Below are 26147 nucleotides of genomic sequence, written 5' to 3'. Positions count from 1 at the left end.
AGTCTACCCAGTCTGGCGCCTTCTTTTCGACGGACTTGAAGATCGTATTAACGAGTCCAAGTGTGATGTGTAGTGGCGGAGGCGGAAACTAGAGGGATATTGACACAGCTTGCAGAGTTCTTTCCAACCATTTCCATTTTTCGGTTGCAGTGATCTTTGATGGTACCTTTTGTTCTCGAGATACCATTTGTTGTGCCGAGTTCACTTTTGAGGGCCTCGCAATATCGACACGGGTTCCTCGAGGAGTGTGCTATAATGCCGATAATAATGTTGATTATTTTGGGGTCCCCGGTGACCAAACTTTCGACCTCGTGCAGCTTGAGTAGATCCGTCCAGATAGGGTAAATATTATCGTATTTTTCTGCAAGATTTGGCGAAAGAGCAATTATAAATAGCTTCTTTACGCCACCATCTTTGAATCTATTTTCAGCCAAGGCTTTGTACTATAGGTGGACCGCAATGTCAAAATTGCTGTTCGGCCATTGCTCGTGAAAAAACAAATTTGTTTACAAAACAAGTCGTATCTTTTGGTGACAAATGTATTCGTTGGCAAAACAGCTGCTTGCGCTTTATTGTCGAATCATAACAGTGCAGAAGGATGTTTTAGTATATCTTTTCGCCTTTCTTTCCAAGCAAAATGTACTTCTGTTTGGCTCCCATCGGCGGGGAAATGAGTACTATCAGCCTACGGCGATGGTGACAAAAAATAACGCTGATTGTGGCTCCACTGATTTCGCTCAGGGAGGAGGAGAATGCTGTGCATATACCGGTAAGGAGATCCGGAAAGGGCCGTTACAAGTAATTGGCTAGAGCAAAAGGAGGTTGTGCACTATATTCCACGAATATATAATTGCTTATTTTTTCCTTCAATTATTTTCCTTAGCGAGTTGACATTGAAATCATAGCCATACACCCAAACAAAAAGTAAATAATTCTGAAAGTTACGTCTCGCTACTCGTTTCACGTCATGTCCTGAAAGTGTCAAGAACGAAACACTTATTGTCCAGCATCTTGTTCTCAGCTAGATGCTCCGTTGGTGGGAAAATCTAAGATAACGTGATTTTGAAGAAGCTCCGACCCCCGTCAATTCCAGTTTTAACGAGACAATCATCCCCAGCAGTTGACCTTGATAGCTTAATACGGTTTATGAGCTCGGGTACATTCGTGCAATACGCAACAACATGATCTGACGAAGACGCAACCTTTACCGTGACGCTGGACAGCTGAACTACTTCGAACAAATCTTTAACCTGTCGGTTCATCTCCACTAGCTTGTTCCCGACGCTCGAATACTTTTTACCATAATTATATAATGAACAGATTGCATAACACAAACTATGTTCTAAATAGAATACTAGGGTGAAGGGCCTATGTACATAAAATTGGGCCCATACCTAAAATCCATTTGCATTTTTTTTACCAATTTTTCACCAGGGTCCAAATATTTACATGTTTTTGTTCCATTAGGCAAGTTGTTTTAATCAAAATATTTTAGTTGGTTGGCAATAAAACAAAGTAAGCTATACATATTTGGCCGATCGTTTCTTCCTCTGTATTAATTATTACAAAGTAAACCGTATAAGTTGTAAATAATTACAATTGTAACAACGGCAACATGTACCTTCCGGTTGAAAACATCTCGGAAAACTTGTTGGACCTTTTTGGAGGTATCTTGGCGATATTAAGTACATAGAATTATGATTATTTTGGTTTTTTTGACCTAAAAACTTCAAATCAAGATTTCTCGAAAATTCGACTAGGGATTTTTTTTAAAATTTGCCTAGAAGTGTAAAACTACCTAAGGAATCGGACCCTATACTTGGTTTCGTTGGTCACTTTTTTTTTTTATAATAACGGTCCAGGGGGGCACCGTGCAAGTTGTTTTCGGAAGACGCAAACCTACGTTAAAAACGCTTGACTGTCACAATTGTATAGTTCACACTTGAATTTCTGACTATTTTTTTTCAATACAATTACTATCTTTGGGAGCTGGAATCGCCACTGACACGCACACGCTGCTGATGTGGACTAAATGCAAAGCGCAGCATGAAAAGTGCGGGGCTCAACGTGTTAATTCATTGGCATGTGATCAACTCGCTTACATATCATCTCCTTCAGCAAATGTTTTCTCTTTAGCAGCATGTATGCGGTTGTACTGTCCATTGTACTTCTGGTTGAATTGCAGTTGTCCTGGAGGTGATCAAAACGGGCTTGAAAATGTCTACAAATCTTTCCGCCTGGCTGTTATGTTTTGACTGAGAAGCTGGAATCTTTTTTTCACAATACGATCCAAAGAAAATTGAATTGAACCCAGCGGCGTAGTGAGAGTAGACAGTGCCCCCGGCAAACTACGAAAATGTCGTCCCAAACAATACCCCTTTTTTCGATTTTTCACTAGTTTTGAGATTGTGGTATTTTGAGATAACTACTCACTTATATCAATGTTTACTTCGAGCTATTTGTTCATATTTAGAAGGATAGAATTATGATTATCAGCCTTGCTTATTCTCTAAGCAAATCTTTGCCTTGCGTGCTTCAGCTGAAACAAAATGATCCACAATTACATCTAAATCAAGGTCTTAGCAATTCTTTAGCGATTTTTTCGAATGAATTGGCAAGCCTTGGCATATTTTAGAACGCAGATAATTTTTAATCAATTTAAGCTTGTGGAAACTGCGTTCACACGATGCCATTGTAGCTGGAAGTCAGTTAAATTCGTAGCGTCGTCTCGATGTTAGGATAAAATCCTTCGAGAGCATATCTGAGAATAATGTTCAAGATGCCTAAGGGCGTCGACGAGTTCAGGTCAGGGAATTTTATTTTAAACATATTTTAACCTGAATGTGTTTTTTTTGGTAATAGATGAAGCGCTGGAAACATTAGGTTGTACATTTTCGTAATGTATTTATTGGGATACTAGCTAACCCGGCAAACTTCGTCCTGCCCATTTACTTGATTAATTCTCGAGTAATGCAGAAATTTGTGTTTTATTTGTGTGGCAGCCACCCCTAAGAGAGGGGGGAGGGGTATCTAACCACCATAGAAACATTCATTGCACCCTAAAGTTTCCATATGCCTAATTTGGTTTAATTTGCTTGATTAATTCTTGGGTAATGCAAAAATTTGTGTTTCATTTGTACGGCAGCCCCCTCTAAGAGAGGGGGAAGGAGTATCTTATCACCATAGAAACATTTATTGTATCCTAAAACCTTCACATGCCAAATTTGGTTTCATTTGCTTGATTAATTTCCGAGTAATGCAGAAATTTGTGTTTCATTTGTATGGCAGCCCCCCCTTAGAGAGGGGGGAGGGGTCTCAAAATATCACGAAAACCTTCCCCGGCCCCAAAAACCCCTACCTACTAATTTTCATGTCGATCGGTTCAGTAGTTTCCGAGTCTATAAGAATCAGACAGACAGACAGACATCACTCCATTTTTATATATATAGATAAATTTAAACATTGCTTTGTCTCTTCCATATACATTCCATATTGAACGCAAATAATGACGGCACCATATTCATGTATACTTTACCTACTGCTCCACCTCATATGTATCTCATTGATAACGATTATAACCCATCCGAGCAGTTTCAGTTGCCAATGAGGGCATTCGCTTTCCAAATTGAAAGGAAACGACTCTGGGTAAAATGATAGAAACAGAAAAATGATCTCATAGTTTCGGATATGACAAATCCAGGTTCGTCATCGGCGAAGCACTGACTGGATTGGTTGAAAATCATGTCTCGCATGTTGAAGCCCGCTTTCTGCATAACACCTTCCTGCGCCACGTTGGAGAGCAGACAGGAGAGCCCATAGCCCTGTTGTGTCACACACCGTCTATCGTTGCCTGAATCAGTATTGTCAGCTGTTTTTGTTGTCTTTTTGTGTAGATTGGGTAGATTACCCCTTATTTCCACTTCTTCGGGAGCAGTTCTGTGACCCTGATCCTGTCCATCAATCGATTGTTTAAGTTACATTGTATAAGTTTCGCTGGGCCTCCATTGAAGTTCTCCGATGCGAGACCTTCCTTACCAGTTGCTTCGTGGTCCTCTAACGGATCAATGGCCTCCTTAACTTTTCCCTTCGTAGGAGGTTCTCGCTCAAAAGTGTTTTACACTCATCACGTTGTTCTTACTCGATGATGTTTTCTGATGTGCTGCTAATTATTGATTTTAGAGTGTTCCAGCATTAACCGAAGGGGACTACTCAGTTCGTCTACCCCAGGTAACGCAGATTCAAGACGCTGTGAATATGTTGCATCAACGTATGACTCCAGCAGTCATCGTAGGTGGTACCGTGGTGAGCGCTGATCCTATGTTATTGACGTCTGACAGTTTAGAAAGTATTCACTAGGTAGTGGTCTGAATTAGGATTGGGCGATCTTTAGAAAAAGATCGATCTTGATGGATCGATTTTCTAAACGGCACAGGGTCGATTCACTGATCAAATCGGTACCAAAGAATCGATCTTTGCTGAATCGATCTTTGAAAAATCGAATGCCAATGTGAATATTTACTTTTTTATTTACTTGTTTTATATAAGTATTGTCTTTTTCTATAACATGAAATAAACATTTCACATTTCTATTCAAGCATCAAAGGCATTTCAGTTTCAGAAAGAAACTCTGGAAATCCTAGAAAAAATGTAATTGGAGTACCGGTAATTTTCTTCGTTTTTTTTTAAATTAATGCTTTATTCTGCAAAAATGGTTACAAATTTAATATTCAAAGTATTGCCCATCGCTAGTCACAACTTTTTCCCATCTTTCTGGCAATTCACGGATCCCTTTGCGGAAATAATCGGCCAGTTCGTCGGCTAACCACGAATCGATTCAATTTTTGACTTCATCAACATTGGAGAAGTGCTGGTCAACCAGGTCATGTTGCATCGATCGAAAAAGGTAGTAATCGGACAGCGCAATGTCTGGAGAATACGGCGGGTGGGATAGGATCTCTCATTTCAACGTTTCCAAGTATGTTTTGACCGGTTTCGCGACATGCGTCCGAGCATTGTCGTCCTGCAAAATAACTTTATCGTGTCTTTGCTCGTATTGTGGCCGATTTTCCTTCAGTGCACGGCTCAAACACATCAATTGTCGTCGGTAGAGGTCCCCCGTAATGGTTTCATTCGGTTTTAGCAGTTCATAGTACACCACACCCAGCTGGTCCCACCAAATAGACATCGAATCTTTCTGGCCGTGAATATTCCGCGCGGCCGTCGAAGTTAATACATGGCCGGGATATCCATATGTTGCCCGACGTTTAGGATTGTCGTAATGGCCCCTTTTTTTCATCGCCAGTAACGATTTGATGCAGAAACCTCTTTCTTTTATGCCGTTGGAGTAGTTCTTCACACGTGAAAAAACGGCGTTCAATGTCTCGTGGCTTCAATTCAAACGGCAACCAATGTCCTATCATTCGGATCATTCCCATTGCTTTTAAACGATCGGATATGGTTTGCTGAGCTACTCCAAGTGTATCTGCAAGTTCCTGTTGCGTTTGTGACGGATCTTGATCGAGTAAAGCCTTCACATTCTTCATCTTCCGAGTCAAAATTATCACTTTTAAACCGTGCAAACCACGTCTGACACGTTCGCTCAGTTGGAGCATAGTCACCATAAGTTTCCGCCAAAATGCGATGACTTTCCGCAGCTTTTGTCTTCAAATTTAAGCAATGAATTAACACTCCCCGCAAAAAACTCTCGTGTGTACGAAATTCGACATATTCGAAGTGGCAAAAAACTATGTTGTTTGCGCTTCAACTTTTTGACATACACTGAAAAAGACGCGCAATGACAGTAGCTTTCCAACGAATGTCTGGAAATTTGATTCACTGGAATAGTAATCAAGTTACGCCATCTGTTGTAAAACCGAAGAAACTTACCGATACACCTAATATTTTCCACAGCATTCATCTCGAACAGTTATATAATTATTTAATCAAATAAATTAATTGAAATTATTATCAGAAATTCAACAACTGATGTTTATCCAGAACTCTGCTGACAATAATCCCGTTGAATTCAATCCTATCATACGCCTGGTATTTAGTCGAAATCATGCTAGTAGTCCCTGTTCTAGAAAAGAACGCTTCAGCTGGACCTGATGTCTCCGTCCCATTCAATCACAATTTTCATTGTCCTCCTAGTGAATGTGATGCTGTGAATATTACTTGTAACCACTTGTTTTGTAAACTGACCAAACTTACAAAACTGCTTCTCCTGAATTTACGCCCACTAATTTGACAACCTTGAAAAGGATCCAATGTTTATGAAATTTGTGGATTTAGGTAAGAATCACAAAAAAAAACAAATTTACAAAAAATTTGCTACGGTCAAAAAGATTGGAAAAATAGCAAAGAAAAGATCGATTTTCGCAATTTTATTTGGAGTAGGAAGAATCAATCCGAAAAATCGTAAATCGGGAAGAAAAAGACCGATCTTCCAAATATCGACCTTAGATAGCTCAATCCAAATCACTAATTTGACATCCTCGAAAGCTATCCAAATGTTGATATATTGTTCATAAAATTTGTCAGCTGGTGAGATTCAAATCGATGTACATAGAAAAAAAAACTCTAAGATCGAATAGATCGGAAGAAAAAGATCGATCTTTACGATTTGTCCGGGTACAAAGAATCGATCCAAAAAATCGGAAATCGAAATGGAAAAGATCGATTTTCTGAAAATCGATCCAAGATCACCCAATCCTAGTTTAAATCGATGTTAGTGCCACGATAGGTTCTGACGTCGTTCAAATCTGAAAAAGTCCGACCATCGATCAAAACGTGATCAATTTGTGTTCTCTGGGTGTAACGGTATTGGAGGATGTGCTGGAAGAAGGTGCTATGTATGGCCATGTTCTTGAAGGCAGCGAGGTTAATAAGTCTTAGATAAGTTCGTTGCTTCGCGGATGGGCGCTGAGCTTGCCAATTACCGGTCTGAATTCCTTCTCTTGCCCAACCTGAGCGTTGAAACCACCGATGACGATTTTTTATGTCGTGTTTTGGGCAGCGATCGTATTCACGCTCTTGCTGCACGTAGAATTCTTTTTTATCGTCACCAATGCTTCTGACCTAGTGGTTAGCGTCATGCATTATCATGTCGGGGTTTGAGTTCAATTCCCGTTCTGAACGGAGGATTTTTCCCCAAAGAAACTTCTTCCGAATTGTGCGTATTTAGAGATTGCGTACATTCAAGGCTTGTTATATGGCATAAGAAATATCAACTAATTACTACTAATAAAACATGACGCAAGTAATATCTATCGTGACATCTTCTATTCGAGGAATATTAGAAAAGTTCAGGTTGCTCAAAAATTTTGAAACGAATATAACAAGAGTGATGAATAAAGATGTATGGTTTGAGAGTTTTCAAAAATGTTTTCTCAGTGACCGTATCAGGTCAGGAAAAAAAGGATGAATTACATCACTCACCACAGTGAATCCTGATTCTTCTTACCCAATCTCACTAACAATTTTTCCTTCCATGATAATCGCTTGGGAGCCACGTTATACAGGCGAGCGTTCTGGTAGTAAATATCATACTAACATTCCTTCCCTAACCTGGTGGCCGTGGCCGGTGTCGTTATCGACTATCTAAAGCTCGAATCATCGAAACTTGAACAATGAGAATGATTTGCTACTCCCAAACGTCATCCGGTGTGTTCTTTGTGCAATCTCACTGGTGCAGGTCAATCTCGGAGAGCAAATACGCAGCCACCCAAGCTCTAGCTCCATGATGAACAGACGCTCAGATAGGCCCTCTTCCCTGTCAGCATGCGACCAAGATCCCACCGGCGTTGGTTACCCGATCTTCACTATGGTTACTCGTATCCCAGTGATAGGAGTCACCGGACAAGAAGCTAACCACGGATGGTCTGAATTCCCCATTAAGTATTCATACATCAACCCTGGCCTATAAATATCTCATTCTCATTTCTTGCCATTAAGCCATCAGTGGAAATAAATAACATAAATGTTCACCCTCTCACCCTATCTAGAAATGCGATCTGTAACTGCTCTGTTCCAAATTAGAAATCACAAATAATTGATATGCACGCGAATGCTGTAAGACTGAATTCAATATGCATGCTTCGCCAATCGCTACTAAAGTGTTCTTTCATTTCTCTTTCCATCAAGTTCTAAGCAAAAAAAATACTATACGCAAACTATTGACTGTTAGTTTGGTTCGTTTAGTGCCTAAGTGTTTTCGACTCGGTCATAGAGCTAGTGGTACTGCGGAATGCTGTGCTGTGTAAGGAATTGAACCGGAAGCCCTTGTTGGAATGTGCAACTGAAACTGCTATGAGTGGGAGCATGCGGATCTTTCGAGTAGTACTAGTAGCAGTAGTGTTAGTAGCTTTAGCTTTAGAAACTCGACTGGGATCAGAATGACGGATGTTGCCAACCCGGTCAGACTAGTTGGAAACACTTCGAAAGCAACCGTGCAGAATATTGGTAAAAGCCACAACCCCAACAACATCGACGACTGCAACAACATTGGTTCATCCGGTAACGGATCGCGTAGCGTCTCATTCAATCGGGACGTGCATGTCAAAAGAATTGGTTTGTCTAAATTTTACCCTAAACACGCTTCGATCGTTAGCCTTGACACATTCATTTGTAATGCACTCTAACCGACTAATTTTGGAAGCTTTTTCAGTGCTTGCACACAATGGCTTCCAACACACAAACAATCACTAATAGTTCTATCCGAAGTTAATTCTGTTCCACTGAGCAGTGCTACTAATCCTTATTAATGTCTCATGCTCAAATAATTGAAAACTCGAACAACTCGACAGTGGTGGGCAGGAAGCATGTGACTCAGTGTGCACTATCATGGCCACCGTAAGTCCCGACAGTGCAATCCAGTAGATAAATCCTGTTACTTGGCCAGACACAGTGAGTGCGGAAATGTCTCCCTGCATTTTAGCACAATTTGTTAGACCTAATGACACTTGACAATTAACAGCGCCGCCTTACGTCATTCACGCCAAATGTACACAGACTAGAATGCGTGGAACTGTGTCAGATAAGCTGGGGCCTTGTTTCCAATGGCTCTTCCCCACAGAGGTAACCTCATTGTCGCTCAGCGACCTTTCTTCTTCCCCGTGAAAACCCACGCAGACGGTTCGAATTTACATAACAAGAATTTAGCGCTATGAAAATTCCTCGCCTCGTTGTGTTTCTATTTATTTTGTTTTTTATGCCTTTATCCGTTCCTCGGCCATTCCGCTGGCGTTGAAGAATATCGCTTAACAAATAGTGCATGTCATCGACAGGAAAGAGTTCTAATACAGCAACCCAGTAGGCTTCACCGGCACTGCGTGCAGCAAGCCCTTAGAAATGACTCCAACCTGCGGAGGTTTCCTTCCGTGAACCCGGGAAAGAATGGCGCCGCGCGCCACCTTGGGGTGTAACACAAATGTGCCTTGAAATAGGCTCGCGCGCGCGCTGTACAGTTCTCCCGTGGGCGGCCGGTTTCCAGCGGAGAGCGTGATCTTGATCTTATGTAAGTAGGATGATCTTGGCGGTGTCTCGAGGAATCGTTCGCTTAGTTCCGCAAAACTAGCCGCTTTGCGAGCGGAAGTGACCAGTTTTAGATGTGGGTGGGATGGATGGATGGATGGTGCTGTGCCCAAGCGAGGAAGTCGTTTTGGTTTTATTCTTGCGATTTTTTGAGTCACATTTATGTGAATGAGACGTTGAGTCAGCTGATTTGAACAATAAAAATGATCAAATTTAAAAAAAATTCTGTTTTTATTTTCGTTTTCAATTGCACATTTTTTAACAGAGCCCTATCAAATGCCTTAGGCCATTGAAGCGTTTGCATTTGATTCGCTCTTTTGAAAATTGGAAATCGTAGGCTAAGGGGTTAAACAAGCACATAAAAACTCAAGAAATATTGTTGTTTGAAGACTTGAGGTAAACATAACTATCTACTGCAAATTTTGGATTTCCACATGATGAAGAACAGTACATATCTATGATGCTCTTCAGGTTATTAGCGTTGTGTACACTCATAGAGTTCCCATAGTCTTAAAGGACATATATTTACAGAGCGATAGGGTACAACTCCTTAATGAACGGAAAGATTGACACCACGAACACCAATGGATTAATACACAACATTCAATTGTTGAGCTCGTTGTAACTATAATTTGTACGATAAATTATGGAATTAAATAGCAATTCATGTTAAATTTAGCTAATCCCATAACGTTCGGTTGAATCAACAAGGTGAATTTGTGTTTTTGGGATTTCAATTCTGCTTTAAAAACTGTTCATGTTTCAATTTTGTAGCACGAATAATAGTTTAAAAGTTTGTATTAAGATTAATTTTTTTTTTTTAATATCGCTACGTTTTGTGTTGACCCACATGTCTTCAAATGTTTTTTAACGTAACTCCTAAACATATATTTTTTTCAAATTATGGGCAAATTCATAAAATTTCCTGAAAACATGACGGTATAACGCGACAAACATATTAAAGAGGCATATTTAAGATTTTTTTTTAATATCTCTAGAATCGCTGCATTTAGAAAGAGATTAATAATGAGCTTTATGTTTTAAATCACATCAGGATTCTTAATTTGTGGCTAAAAATGATTGTTAACATACAAAAATTCGAAGTTTCGAAAATTCATAAAGTTCGATGTTCCACATAGTTCGTCATAAATAGTTTTACCATTTAGGACATATTTTTTAAATTTTCTGCTTGACTTCTATTTTTTATGAAAAAATGAAAAAAAAAATTAAAAATACGTATTTTAGATATTTCAAATTAAAGTTTTTTTTAAACAAATAATGTACTAAGAACTTGAAATTTAAAAAATATTAAAACAATTTTTTTTTAAGTTAAACGGTTTCATTGTGATTAAACATAATAATAATACAGATAATGTACTAAAAGCTTAAAAATAATTAGGCAAGTAGCAGTTATCGCACCCATTCCTTCATTAATCTAGGGTATTGATGAGACTGAAAAAAAACGTGGGGCACGTCGGGTTTCCATTATCCACAGTTAGTGGTTTCATCATATGCGTGGTTAGCTGACAAACCGGCCGATTATTTCCGCAAAGGGATCCGTGAATTGCCAGAGAGATGGGGAAAAATTGTGACTAGCGATGGGCAATACTTTGAATATTAAATTTGTAACCATTTTTGCAGAATAAAGCATTTATTTAAAAAAAAAAATGTAAGGGGTTGTATCTAGGACACGACCGCATTTTCGACGTAGAACTACGCAATTATATTATGCAATTCACTTATTTACCACTTCGAATATTATTTTAAAATGCATCGATTTTTTTTTGTAATAGATTATGTTCTTCGTCACAAGCAAATTTGATGAACCTTCTTTTACATTTGATATGATGCCTACGACTACCAAAATATGTGAACGTAATAATTGACAAACGAGCATTGTATAGTACAATTCTCTCTGAAATTATTGCACATCTCATGTTTACGTAGTTCTCGAACCGCGAAAGTTCTTTCACCTCTAGTATCTGAAATGACTATTTTCCCAGACTTCTCAGTATAAAAATACGTTTAAGGGACCATATTCCGGCGGTATACACAACGACAAGCGAGTACAAAAGTACTCAACACCAAAAAATACCCCAATTGCAAAGCGGATTCCCTCAGGCACATTAATTTTGAAGTCCGTGTTAGGGAAACACAGCTCGGTGGGAACAAAAATACCCCCGACTTGCATGTTTTGACACAGCGGATTCCCCCAGGCACATTGATTTTGAAGTCCGTGTTAGGGAAACACACCTCGGTGGGAACAAAAATACCCCCGACTTCCATGCATATTTGCAAAGCGGATTTCCACAGGAACATCGATTTTGAAGTCTGTGTTGGGAAAGCGGTAAATCGGGCCAATCAAAAATTGGCAGTTAGGGCGTTTAGATAACGCTTGACATTTTACAGTTGTTCAATTGTTCATCTCATGAAAAATAACATTTTATTAATTGTGATAGACGCATAGAAATATTGCCTATCAATTGATGCAAACATTCAGTTTTCATGAATTTAAACCTTTTAGTAATTAGCGAATTGTAATGTATAACATATCAAACAAATCATAGAGAATTTCCGATTCGATTGGGATGCAAATCATGAGAATTCGTTCACAGTGAAAATATTTATTAACGTTAACTTTATTTCATAAATACGTGACCCGTTTTCTAATTTGGCACCCTTCCTAAAGGCGTTGTTCTACGTCAAAACCAAGGAACATACCGGTACTCCTATTGACAGTCACCAAAATATTCGAGAATTTGACGGCCCATGATTGGGTGTATCATTAAGGTGGATAATTTTGCTGTTCTACGGTGTTTTTGCTAAGTATTATTCCCATTTAGTTCGCATTATTAACCATGATGGTATTAAACAAAATTATTATCAAAGTTTCCTTATCATGAAATAAAATTTTGTTGATTGAGCTGAATATTTTGATTTTATAGGTTCATTTGAATGGAAATCCGAGTGTTGCTAATTTTTTTCCGACTCCAACTCCGACTTCATAGTCAAATAATTTAACGATTTTTTATATTTTCTCCTAAAAGAGGGGGAGGAGTGTCAAACCACCATAGAAATATTTCTTGCCCCCTAAAACCTTCACATACCTTGTTTGGTTCAATTTGCATGTTTAGTTCTCGAGCTATGCAGAAATTTGTGTTGAGGGGTCTCGAATTATCATAAGAATCTTCCCCTGCCCCAAAAAACCCTCTATACAAAGACAGAAAGACAAACAGTACAAACAAACAGTCAATTTTTATATATACAGGTCGGACTCGATTATATACAGACTCGATTATATACAATTTTGGACTCGATTATATAAGGTGAAATTTAAGTGGCTATTATGTGTACAGTGGGATAAAAATCGTTATTTTTGCAGATTTTGCTTGAACTTTCACCAGGAATTGTGAATTGCAGCGAAATTAAGAAAGATAGAAGCTGGATGTCAAAGAATAAAATGTAGCATGGTTAGAAAACCTTGATTTGATTGATAGAAACAAGTTTAATATGAACTTTTAGGATAAAATTAATAATAACACATTAAAAATTACTAACTGTCAACTTTTTCACTTGGGGGGTCTTCGTAGCCACTTGGTTACGCGTTCGCTTACCAAGCGATCGATCGTGAGTTCAAACTCAGGGCCCTCAATTGACCATCTTTGTGTTGTTATAGAATAACTACGTCCACGCAACCATCATCAGCGATGGAAATCGATCCACGGTCGAAATAAGATCGATTCATCCATACAATGCTCTGCTCTGCAAGACACATCGGGCTGCTGTTCTATAAATAACTCAACAATGATCAATATCAACTGTCTTCGCTGTCCGGTCTGCTGAACAATGGAAGAACAGATAGAATACCCTTACGCCTAAATGGCTACTACTGTGTGATTTACCATGTACACGATTAAAACCCGGCTCTGTTACAGTTAAAATGCTAATGAGCCTAATAAATAAATAAATGAGATATAAAAAAAAAAAACTTTTTCACTTCCAGAACGTCACTTAAATCCTAATTACATGAAATCCTAATTTTCTAATTTAGTTGTTCCACTACTATATCCTGTACTAAATTTTCCCATCTTTCAAATGGAACCAACAGAATTGTCTTCTGTGGCGTTCTTTTTAATGTTGAGTCAGTTTGAGACAACAGTGACCGGAACAAAAAAAAAGTTCTATAGCTCTGTCATTGTTGAAGTTCGAATATATGGGTAGAAGGATTTTTTTCATCAAATATGATCGTCTATCACCTCCTTAAACATTCTGGATAAATTTATTTTTTTCATGTGAGGAAGGTTTCCTCTGACTATAAAGGGATGAATCAAAAATTAAATTCTTCTTTTCTACACTCGACAAAAAAATTAGAGGAACAGATTGCGAAGTCGGAAATTTTAAGTGATTTTTGGCATGCTGTAACTTCGTGAAAAATCAACGCATATCGATGGGATGTGCATCATTTTGAAGCTACAACTTTCAGGTATTAGAATATTTTACGTACATATTTTTATCTTGGTGTATGTAGGTGTAGTGGGCAACAATATCGGGAAGAAATGATAAATCGATTTTTCTTTTACTCGATTATATACAGTGAAAAGGAATCGAAGACTATATATAATCGAGTCCGCCTTGTATATGTAGGCTAGCTGACCAGGAAAACTTCGTCCCGCCCAAAATGTTTTTTTGTTATTTGTTGTGTTTCAAATTTAAAATAAAAATAACACGTGTGAGTCGTTCGCCAATTCTCTATATTTCTGACATATGCTATTAGCATAGATTCCACACTCAGATGAACTACTTCTTTTCTCATCTTTGAAAGATGAGAAAATTGAGTGTAGGATATAGTAGTGAAACATCTAAATGAGTTGATTCTAATAATATTTTGGAAGTGAAAAACTTAAAAGTTCGCATTCGGGTATTTGTTACATTCGGGTGAGTGGAATTCGAGTGAATGTCTTTCGGCTAACTGTCGTATGACTTTCCCGTTTCGCTATTCTGGACTGTTACCCGAGAGCCCGGCTTCCCAGTAACTGTCATAACCGTAGGATTAAATGTGGGCATAAGCTTGTTTCCAGGAAGGACGTTTTTCATGTACACCTGATTTCCTGCACTAAGGTTCGATGCCTTTGATCTGCGACGAATATTCTCTGCATCTTTACCCTTTTCTTATTCATGCAAATCACGGTCTCTATGCTTGGTGGTACTCCAGTACTTAAATCCCCCAAGGATGGCAATTTGATGCGTATGTTTCCTCCGAAAATCAGTTCAGCCCGAGTTTTCCCAGTTGTGCTATGTGGAGTTGGATAATTCATCGACAAATAAGTGAGGAGGTCACTCTTCTAGTCACGATTCAGGGCCTGACTGATTCTTAGCCGCTTCAGCAAAAAATGGTTCTAACCTTCTACGAGGCCATTCTTTTGAGACCAATGTGGCGTGGTTTTGTTCGAATTATTTGTGCTTCATCATGTTCTTGCTTACTGGTCACAATCCGATAGAATCTGTTCAATGATTTTCTGAAAGATCTCGGGTGTACAAGATATTCCGAGAAGAAATCTCTCGTAGCGAAGGCCTTTATGCGTGATATAAGTAGTCAACGGTTTGCTTTCATCATACAATTCTAATTGGTGGAAAGAATCCTTGATGTCGAGCCTGGAAAAATAGACTGCCCCATTGAGCTTCCAACGAACACCCTCTATTGTGGAGTGGATGCGATGCGATGCGGCAGTGGATGCGTATCACGAAGAACTGCTTTGTTTATCTCGCCACTGTTTTTGATTACCAAGACCATTGGTGAAACTCATGAGCTCGGCTCGGATACCTCTCGATAATATCTTCAGCGAATAAGGCCTGGTTTATACGGTGCGAGTAAACGTACGAGTCGGCCTAGTCAGTTACTGCAGTATAGCTACTCACACCGTGTGAACGCATCATCCTGTTATCCTGCGTGCGAGCTACTTCAATTTTTTTTATTTTACTCACACTCGCGTCCCTCAAAATGTCAAAAACAGCATATAGCGTTCGAATCAGGGATGCCAAATGTAAAGAAATATCTTCATTTTGAAGATATTTAAAAATATGCGAAGATACATACTTGCAAATTATTAGAAAAACAAATGGTTTCTAAACGAAACCGTTGTTATTTCCATAAGTGTAGACATCAGAAGATATCTCCATATGCCGTGCGAGAATATTTGAGAAAGATACCTGGCATTCCTAATCGAAGATAGAATATTTATATTAAATCGCGTTGACGGCGGAATGTTGTCGTTATCTGGTTACGACATTGGATTGTATGAGGGCAACTATTCTCTATTAGATTAGACGGCCCTGAGGAAGTTTTGAATTGCTAATATTTGTATGAAATTTTTTCTAGTCGTTATTAACCCGCTAGAAGTACGTTTTTCTGACCCTAATTCAAACTATTTTCTATAAATTTTCAGATATTCTCACCAAAACTTATAATAATAATATAAAATTACCTTTAGACACAATTTTTGTATATTTTTTCACTACTTGCAGGCAAAAATGATTTTCATTTCCATAGAGTATTAATTTGATTTGCAAATATAATTTTCATTCATTCATATATTATTTGAAAAGTGTGTTCATTTCTTCTGCAAACCCATATTGTCATGCCTACTCCCCCATTTCGTAATACGAAGCTCAATGCCGTCAACGCGGAATGGCGACATCCGTGATTGTGAGGAATATAAAGAATATAAAGAGCATTTTTAATTTCTCTACCAGATTAGTATGTTCGAAGGCAGTTAAAATTTGAATGAAAATTTCATACTTCATGTTATTTGACTATTTTTCTATATCTTTTCTTTTTATGTTTTCACTAAACTTAGCACTACAATATGAAATGTACATATAACTGTGATAAACTGTGTAATAATAAATGCAACTGAAACCCTGAGACGAAAACTGCCAATAGAGAAGTCGATTTCGGACCAATTATCTGTCAAATTTGGACCTGATTGCTGTTTCTGATAATTTGATGGACATTCGAAAAATCATCTGGCATCCCTGGTACTGTTGTATCTAGTTAAAAGCCAGCAACTCACACTGTGTGGACCGACAAGGCAAGTCAACCGATTGTCAAGCGAGTACACCGGCTCAGTAGCTGCTCATTGTCAAATCAGCTACTAGCAACGTATAAATGGCCCTTAACTTTTTCAATTTGTCTTCAACAGGCTCTAGAGTAGCGAATGGAAGTCCACTGGCTGGACTGATTTGTCGATCGGGATATGTATCTTAACACCACGGATACTGGGAAATGGTCGAATGCTTGTAACACTTTGTATCTGTCCATATTGGCTCCCCACGACAGTTGTTTCCAAGAGCTGTCAGAAACAGAAAAAATCTGTTAAAGACTCGGATAAATAGGAAAAACTGTCTTTTTGAAGAAAACGATCACTATCCTCCGATGCCGTGTTGTTGGTTTCTGGTTCACTCTGGTTGAATGCAATTTCGTGTTTTTCTCAACCTGTTACACCGAATTTAAGTTTTGGAGTCGTTGTCAACTGTCCGAATGACACGATCCATCCAGTGGTGTAAGAAACTAAATTTGGAAAAAAAAGACGAGTGGGTAATGTCGGGGACATAACCGGAGTGACGTAGGACTATACAAAGGGGACAGCTTTTGCTAAATATATTTTTTACATATATTGTTTTATTTTCTTCTCCTACGTGAATACCTACCTATCTACCTGAAAAATGGATTAGTTTACTGTTTACTCTTTATGAACATGTTGGGGTTCTGAAAAGAACCTTTGGTGTTGTGTTTTTTTTGCGTTTTTTTACAAACTTGATTCTTGATTTTTTTCTGAAAGCTTTGTACTTATTAAATGTTCAACGCCGGGCATCTTTCGGCGTATGCACATATCGTACAATCAAAATGATGGCTGTGATAGGGAATGCATAGGTGGTCATCAGCTCGTTCACTATCATATATTTCACTATTGAGCACATTACCGTACCTTAAACTGTGGTTTCGGAGACGAATGAATTGTAAGATTTGTAGTCTTCGCAAACAAAGTAAATAAAAATGAAAAAGAACTGAGGTTTTGGAGACGAACTCTACGATCTGTCGAGAAATAAACGAGCTATAAGCGTTCTGAAAAACCAACAGTAAATACACGGACGGATGACCTTCGGATTAAAGTCCTTTAAAAAAAGAACAGAGCAGCAGGAAATACATAGCTCATCATGTTGCTCCTTAGTTATTTTTCTATACAATGCAGATGTAACATCAGTCAATTTTCAACATCAGTTATCAACCAAGAAAAGCAGTCCTCGCTACCGAGAAAATTCGTTAATGCCATCCTGCATTCAATGTGGTGTAATTTGGAGCCACTTTCAATTCGGGAACCATGCATGGGTTTGTGAAAACTGAATGATCAATTTAAAAAAGTTCAAGAACAAGCATAAACAAAAATAAATCAGTTTATATTATATGTCATATTATGTCACTTTAGAATGCATTGGTGTTGTTAAAAACTTTTAATAACTCTTCTTTGAAAGGTTTAGTGGCCCTGAAAAGCGCCGTGTTTTACGGTGACTGGTTTTGCCACCAAAACAGTTTGTATAAACAAACTTTTTCCTTCTTCTACCTGCTGCCGTTTTGCGATTGCGTTTGCCACTCGCTGAAACTAGTTGTTGCCACCGAACCAAATGTGCTCTGTTCTGTAGGCGGGTTTTCCTATTGTCGTGAGCAGCTTTGCAAGCCAACTCGAGCACTCCGCCGGCCGAAATTCCATAACCGCTATTAGGTATACTACTGGTGCTCCGGCACCAATCCGTTGATGCGATGTGATATGAAACGAAGCCATACAACCACCCTGATTTACGGTTTGGAAGAGAATGATATATTTTTCAGCGGATCCGCGCGTTTTGTACTTTAGCGGTACACGCTCACAGGGTAGAGACAAATCGGCAGACTCAGCCAAAGGGGCGAGTCCAACGAGACGAACGAATGAGCGTTAAAAGGCAGCGATGGCAAAAAAATACATTGGAGGCGAATGAACTGCAAAGTTTAAAGCCTCTTAAAAACAAAGAAACAAACAAACAAAAATACATTCATTACGATTTGTTCGCTTGTTGGATCCACATGCAGGCTAAAAGGGGTCCTTTTCAGGATCACAAAATTATCTTTAATCTAAAGAGTTTATTGTTTTGTTATCACTCGATATCCCCATATTGTTCGGCTAAACCTTCCTGTTTAACGATTGCGTTTGCCACTCGCCACAGCTTTCACAATTGGAAAATTTCTTCCCATCCAGCTTGTGACATATTGTACAGTAAATTATATTTAATGCGACGTGCCGAAGCACCACTCAGTGAAGGCGATTTTAACCTGTAATCAAACACTCGTGGTTTTGAAAAAAACCATTTCGAACGCCCTTGATGCCGCCTTGTTCTGGATTTGCCACCAAAGCAGTTTGTATAAAGAACAAGCTTTTTTCTTCGGCTACCTGCTGCCGTTTTGCAATTGCGTTTGCCACTCGCCACTCGCTGCAATTGCCTGTTGTTGTCTTGATGTTCACCGAACCGAATGTGGTCTGTTCTGAATGCGGGTTTTCTTATCGTCGCGAGCAGCTTTGCCACTTCGGCGGCCGAAACTATATAACGCCGACTAGGTGGACTGGTGCACTGGTACTAACGCGCTCGGCCTAGCTACCCTTGCGGAGCAATTGTCGAAAACACCTACGGGAAATTGCAGACCAACACGATTCGAGCGGGATTTTGCCTTTCCCTGCACTTTTCCTCCTTTGCCATGTCCAGACATGGCTGCTTGGGTTGGTTTGTTGATGTGTTGTGATGCGAACTGATGTGGTGTACGGTTTGGATGAGAATGATCGTTACGGAAGGAAGGAATGAAGGTATTGTATTATAGAGACTTTAAACTTTTGCAGTTCATTCGTCTCTAGCCTTGAGAAAGGCCCTTCGAAAACTCTATTCTACTCTACTCCAGCGCTACCACCTCCGCCCTCTTGCCTTGAGAAAGGCACTCGATCCCTCGCCGTCCAGCCCGTCCAGCAACGATGTTGTCCAGTCGGTGTCCACACAAAGAATGATCGTTACAGCAGCGGAGCGGGGATTTTTAAGCTGACTGGCTGGCTCGAGAATTACGCATGTGTGAGACTGCGACCAATGTTTCGTTCATTTTTTTCTTTTTCCTTTCCAATCGTGCTTCATTTATTTCGCTGCTGCTCTGGTTGCCCGTTTTGGTCGGTACGATTTGAGGAGCACAAAATGGACCATTCAAAAATGGGCACATAGTGCATTTGGACAATGCTTGATATTTTACAATTATTCAATTATTTATCTCAAGTAAAATGAAATGTTATTCGTTATGATAGACGCGTAGATATATTTCCTATCAGTTGATGCAAAAACCTTTGCGATCTATTGAGAAATGCTCGAGTTATAAGAGTTCCAAATCTTGCATTTTTTCCTACTTGTTCAGTGCCTAGATTTCCATTTCACCCCCTATATCTTCCGGTTAGACGTAGTCCTACGTCAAAAATGGCGCTTGGTTCGTTTTGACAGAACCTCGACCATATTCACCCCACTGTTCGTCTTACCTCCGCGCCTCCCGTTCGAGTTTATTCATTTTCCAATTCAAAATAATGCAAATGAAAATTCAACTTGGCGAAGCAATATCCCAAATATGTTTGATGTTTGCTAGTGGAAAGGGCAAATCTTTCAGCAGAACTATCTTTAGTTGTTGACTAAACACGACTAGACACTATTCTCATGCACCAATTAGTTGAACATGTCGTTTGATCACACCGACCAGCGGAGCTAAACGGAGTTGCTAATTGACGCAAATTACTGGTTCTGACGATTTTGGGGGAAACACAATAACAGAAGGGTCGCAATGAATAGCTTTTTTTTTACGTAAAAGCACCTAAATTGGAGCAATGCAATAAAATAATGCCCAGCTTTGCCACACTCGCCACAATGTTGCATGATTTATCCCTGTTTAATCCAATTTATTAACGTCGTCGGCAAAATTGCACTCTCTGCCACTAAATGCTGCCCGGAAGGTGTCGAAGGTCCAAACGATCTCGCCCCCTCCTGCGGCGGCGGCCACACTGGTGTTGGAAACCATGCTCTGTTTAGCGTGGTACATAGTTGATGATGGAGAGACCAGCGCAAGCCAGCGAGCATTGGTCTCTGATATATGCCACAGCCACTTATGCTGTTTCAATAACCGCTCAACCCCGATGCGGTGGATGCCGTTCCAATCGAGCAGCAGCCCTCCCACGGGGGGCACACTTTGCGACGAACATAAACACCACCTTTCTTCTTCGATTGCACTTAGGCGAGCGGATGCTGCAGCTGCAATTGGTTCCTTGTGTTTGAGGGAGAAAAGAAAAACAAACAAGTGCTACTTTAGGTCGGTCTGTCGGTCGATCGGCCAGAAGCAGCTGAAGGAACAGCGAACGCCCCGGCGAAAGAAAGCACTTGGTGGATGCATAAATAATAACCCATAACTGGCCGTCTAGCGGTAGGGCGCTTGTAGGGGTTGCCAGAAGTGCGTTGAAATGCTGCGGCTGCGGCTACACCTTGTCGAAACATGGCGGCTTCATGGGCACGTAGCTCGTAAATTACGGACAAGTGGCTTCCCGGCAGCCCGAATGCAGCGTCATCTATTGTGCGGTTGAAGAGTGTGAATGGAGGGTACTGCGAGTGCCCCTGCGCTTGTTCTTCGCATCTTAAGTAATGGGTTACCGGTTCAACAGCAGGTCCGGGTCCGGGTTTGCACGATTTGCTTTGATTTCCTAGAATTATATTGTCCATACTAATAGGGTGATTAATATGTTCTGAACGGCAGGTGTCTTCGCTCTTATGTCCCGGTGAATGCACATCAACTCGTTTATTTAATTCAATAACTAATGTTCACAAATTACACGACGCTTTTCACTTTCTCCACTCACTATGTACGATTCGAAGCAAAGCAGATTTTCTCATATAATTATTGACTGTTTTTCAGGGTCTCGTTCCGAACCGCGAACGTTTCCTACCAGCACTCCGAAAGTGCGCAAGGAACCACCGAACCTATCCTCAAAGGCACTTCGCAAGGAAGCTGAACTTGTGCTTGCGCACGCGGACCGGATCGATCGTGCCCGCTCCAGACGCAACAGCGGAGGTGACGATAAGTTCAACTCCCTTCCGTCACGAAAATCTCGTGGGAAAGCGACGGTAAGTCGCAGCACCAGCGACGTATCCTCGAAGAAACCCCAGAAAAGTCTTCTGAACCTGTTCAGCAAGAGCAAACATGACGAGGCAGGTCCGGTGAAGCGTCCGATCGATGAGAAACCCCGGATTACGATCAACCGCAGCAACAGTGACATCGGTCAGTCACGCCAGGTGAGGCGTAAGACGCCTCGACGAAACACCCTTGAACTTAAACATGATCCACTAACTCCGATTATCGAAGCTTCCCCAGTGGAATACACGAAAAACTCCGACCCGTTAACTGCATTCACTCAGCGGGATCATACTCCGGACCAGCCTACCGGTCAAGAATCGGACCTCTTCCCGATTCGATCCACGTCCAGGCCAGTAATGGAAACGATCCAGCTACTACGACAGAATTCAAAGTCCCAGGAAGGGCTGCATTGTTCCCAGCTGCCGCCAGAGAAGCCAAGCCTCACGAAAGGGGTAACGGTCGAGAACATTGTGAAACGGTTATCCAGCGAACGTCATACTTCACCGCCGCCACCGCAGATCATACGTGACGGCTTCTCTTACACCCGGCCTGGCGAGCACCCCATAGTCTACGCCCAGGTTGTGTGCAGTGATGAGGGGAAAAATAAACACACCATCCGGAACGAGTTCTCAACCAACACCAGTGACGAAGACATTAAGAAATCTAGTCCCCTCGGATTCGACGAAAGAATGGCGACTGGCAAGGATTACCTACACATGAAAAGACCGACTCCACCACTTCCAAAGTACACACTGGACGAGACGGATAATTTTCCCCGGACCAGATTCAAACCGTACAACAGTGATGAGGACGAGGGACTCGGACTCGGTGACCACAGCAAACGCTTCTCGTCGAGTTATTACAAAACCACGACTACCACCAGCACCAACGATTTCTCCACCAACTCTGACGAGGACCACATCACGCCGGTTGTGAAGTATGCCCCACCGGAGCGACCTTATGTTAGCCACAGCTACAGCACCAACTATCGGGGACAAGCCGATGGGAAAGAGTACTTTCCCGAGTTCCACGAACTCAGCCAGCGGCGAGAGATTCTGGAGTCAAGGATTCGGAACCGTATCGGGTCGAGGGAGCTGCTGGATAAGGTCTCACCCGAGCGGGAGCTTGCCACGGGATCCAGCAATTCACGCTACGACAGTTACCATCACACCAGCAGCCTGGCCCGAAGAAGCGCTGACCGCTTGGCGAGTGATTCGCCGGTGCGTAGACGAACCGTTTCGCCGCCTCCGCCACCAGTTCGGGAGGATCTAATCGAGCGGAACAACGCGAAGAATCGATACGTGGAGACATTTGTGACGAAGACGGTGATAAATCGCGATGGGAAACCCTACACCGAGGAATACGTGGAACGGTTCAAGTATCCGAATAAAAATGTGGAGGATGTACGGATGACGCGGACCACCTACGATCGTGAGGGATCTGCCGAGCGGACAGAAGTGCAGAACTTCACCCAACGTTTGCCGCTGGATAGTGGTCACTCGAGACAGGTGGTGGATAAGGGTGATTCGGGGATTGAGAACGATTTTCGAAAGGATTCATTCAACGGGGAGTTCTCGAAGAGGTGAATTTGTAGTTCCAGATCATCAACGGTGTCTTATAAGTTCTGGATTTTTTACAGGAAGAAGTATACGTTAACGCAGAATATTCTAACTTGCGAAAGCTTCCTGCGGAATGAACGCACACACACAAATGCCTGCCTTCGGAAGCCACGGAAAACGTATTCCTATCGGGAACGAAGCATCGACGATGGAAGCCGCTTCGATCCCCGGTTGGATGAATACTCCGCCGATCGTGGACATCCGAAGGAGCTGAAATCGTCTTTGAAGCAGCAGAAGAAGACTGGTGGATTGGCAAAGGTGATTTTCAACAGTGTTTTCTCAATTTTGCGTATATTCTCAAATGGGAACTTCTTGCAGGTGAAACAGTTTATGAGCTCCACGAAAAAAAGACTGGTAAAAATGGGGGAGACGGAAAAGAAGGATTCGAGGCACAGTAGCATTCGCAGCGATGAGCGATCGCGCTACGATGAGAAGAACCATTTGAAGGTTGATTGAAGTTTTGCTTATCTATATTCAATGTTTATTCGACCGTTGTTTCGTAGGTTCCCGACATTGCAACTCGCCGTCGTCTCTCGACTCCCAAGTCCAGTCCTTCGACGACGAAACGATCGTTATCCTTCAAGGGCGCAAAGAATGGTGAGACCGGCAAAACATCCCGACCGGAATGGTTCAAATCGTTCGACAGGTTGTCAAGGAAGAAGTCGGACTCGAAATCACAACTCTCGAGTGACGTTAGACCGTCCAGCGGCGCGAAACAGCAGAAGAGCCTGCGTTTCTTCGGAGACACCGATAGCGAATTCGTTGATAAGCCACCCAGCAGATCTAGTCGGTAAGAGTTTGCACTGTGTGATGTGACGATGTGCACATTTTGATCATGACATTCGGTTCACAGCTCCAAATCCTCTCTTTCGAAATCGGACAAGAGATACCAGAGTGCGTACGACTTGGAAACAACACCGAAATTCCAGGAAACCCGTTACCGGTCGTCTTCGATGGAGAACCTAGAGGACGACGATCGTCATATTGATTCTAAGGTACATATGATCGTAATTTACCATCCAATCTATACAGTATTCTGTTTATCTCATAAATCAGAGAAGAGATCAGTCCACATCCGACCATTCGACTAGCTATCGCAGACGTACGCCATCACCAGTCTATCCTCCGAATCGACACTACAGCGTCGGTCGAGACTACACACCCGATCGATCGACCAACCGCAAAAGCTACAGCCGCTCTCGGGAGAACAGTGTGGATCTTGTCGACTCCGATCGCCATGAACGATCTAGTCGAAGTCGAACCGAACAGCACAGCAAGAAACCTCCATCGGGCCCGCAGAAACCGGCGCGATCATTTCAACGGGCAGGGAGTTTGAACAGGTAAGTTTGAGCTTGGGCTTCTGTAGACAGCGGCTAACGTTCAAAACTGGTTTTAGAGAGACAGATCGAATTCATGACAGCTCAGGGACCGAGGGTGAATCTAGTCAACAAAGCCAACGCAGCGTAGTATTCCTGCACGCCACAACTGGTAACTTGAAGAATGACCTCCAATATTAAAATCTATATTTAAATGTTTGTGTATTTTCCAGTGGGCGATATCCCGCACCCCCAGATATCGAACGCCCGCCGGATGGCGTACTCCCGCGAGTCGCTGAACAGCTCGAAAAAACTCCAACCAATGACGCGAACCGTCTCCCGGTCGATCTCGGTGCTGGCACCCTGGAAGCCGAAGCATGTCAGCGAGGGTTACGAGATCAATTACCACAACGATCAGCAGCAGGCGATGAAGTCGGTTGCGACCACCCTGCCGCGCCCTCTGAACAACCGCTCCCACAGTCAGTCGACACTGAATCGGACCAAACAGAAGACGCGTCGTAGCCATACCGGATCGAAGGATGATCTGGACTCCGATAAAAGCTCATCGTTTGAGAATGCAAAGATTTCACATGGAACCCAGCGTGGTGGTGGTGGGCAGCAGACTTACTCGCTGCCAAGAAGACCACGGGAAGGACATACTGCGGTACACTCCGGCGGCTCGAGAACTAACACGCTTCAGAAGCATCGTAGGAATTGATGGTCGTCATGGGAGCCGAGCGAAGAAGTTAACCCCTTCAAAAGTAATCGTAATCATTTTTCTTTTAGTCTCACCGGAAAGTCTATTTATTTGTGTCCGTCGCATAAGAGTGTGATTCGTGTTTGGAATTATGATCGGTAACCTTTTTAACCTAGGCTGGAAGATTAGTTGCAAAGCATTTTAACGTTTTAAAAACAACAGAAAAGGAAAGACAAAAATGTACTAAAACGTAATAAAGCTCGAGTCAAACTCGTGGAGTCTTAAATCAATCGATGGTGCTTTATTTTGATCCAATCCGAAATTCTTTATATAGATGTCGAATCTATACAATTGCACGAAGTTTCAGGGTGGCTCGAAAATCATGAGCACAGAAGATATTTCACGATAATCACTCATATACTGACGCGAAGGAATTTGATACTCTGTTCGGATTTCGTAATTCAATTGAGATCGGCTTTTGCATTCTGCAATCCGTTCAAGATTCAGACTCAATCGACATATGCCAATGTGGCAACATTGCTTTGACGCAGAACAAACGTCAAAATGATTCCCCGTAATCGTGAAGCTATTTACGCTTTAGCAGGTCAGAAGGCAGTTTCAAATTATTTAAATTTGAATGAAAATTTTTGCTTGATGTTATTTTAATACTCAGAAAACGTTGTTCTGACCTTTACCCAACTTATTTCGTTAAATTCCTTAGTAAGTATTCGCTCAATGTTATCATTATAATATAAAAT

General features: G+C 41.2%; 1 protein-coding gene across 2 annotated transcripts in view; it reads left to right on the top strand.

The window, feature by feature from the left end:
* The window catches only part of LOC129768539 (zinc finger CCCH domain-containing protein 13), a 101863-nt gene extending 76184 nt beyond the window's left edge, over window positions 1–25679 (top strand). Inside the window, exons 4-12 of one of the 2 annotated variants that reach the window (XM_055770262.1) lie at window positions 8200–8568; window positions 21539–23339; window positions 23397–23634; window positions 23695–23823; window positions 23880–24166; window positions 24230–24371; window positions 24433–24716; window positions 24773–24864; window positions 24926–25679. In XM_055770262.1, the coding sequence (XP_055626237.1) occupies window positions 8394–8568; window positions 21539–23339; window positions 23397–23634; window positions 23695–23823; window positions 23880–24166; window positions 24230–24371; window positions 24433–24716; window positions 24773–24864; window positions 24926–25410 (3633 nt within the window). In that variant the 5' untranslated portion in view covers window positions 8200–8393 and the 3' untranslated portion in view covers window positions 25411–25679. Of the gene's footprint in view, window positions 1–8142; window positions 8569–21538; window positions 23340–23396; window positions 23635–23694; window positions 23824–23879; window positions 24167–24229; window positions 24372–24432; window positions 24717–24772; window positions 24865–24925 lie in introns of both variants that reach the window. The other variant, XM_055770261.1, reaches the window with a different exon arrangement.
* The last annotated feature ends 468 nt before the right edge of the window (window positions 25680–26147 follow it).

Source organism: Toxorhynchites rutilus, chromosome 2 (genome assembly GCF_029784135.1).
Source record: "Toxorhynchites rutilus septentrionalis strain SRP chromosome 2, ASM2978413v1, whole genome shotgun sequence".
Taxonomy (NCBI): domain Eukaryota; kingdom Metazoa; phylum Arthropoda; class Insecta; order Diptera; family Culicidae; genus Toxorhynchites; species Toxorhynchites rutilus.
The sequence above is the reverse complement of the archived record's forward strand: the minus strand, read 5'-3'. Positions and strand labels throughout refer to the sequence as shown.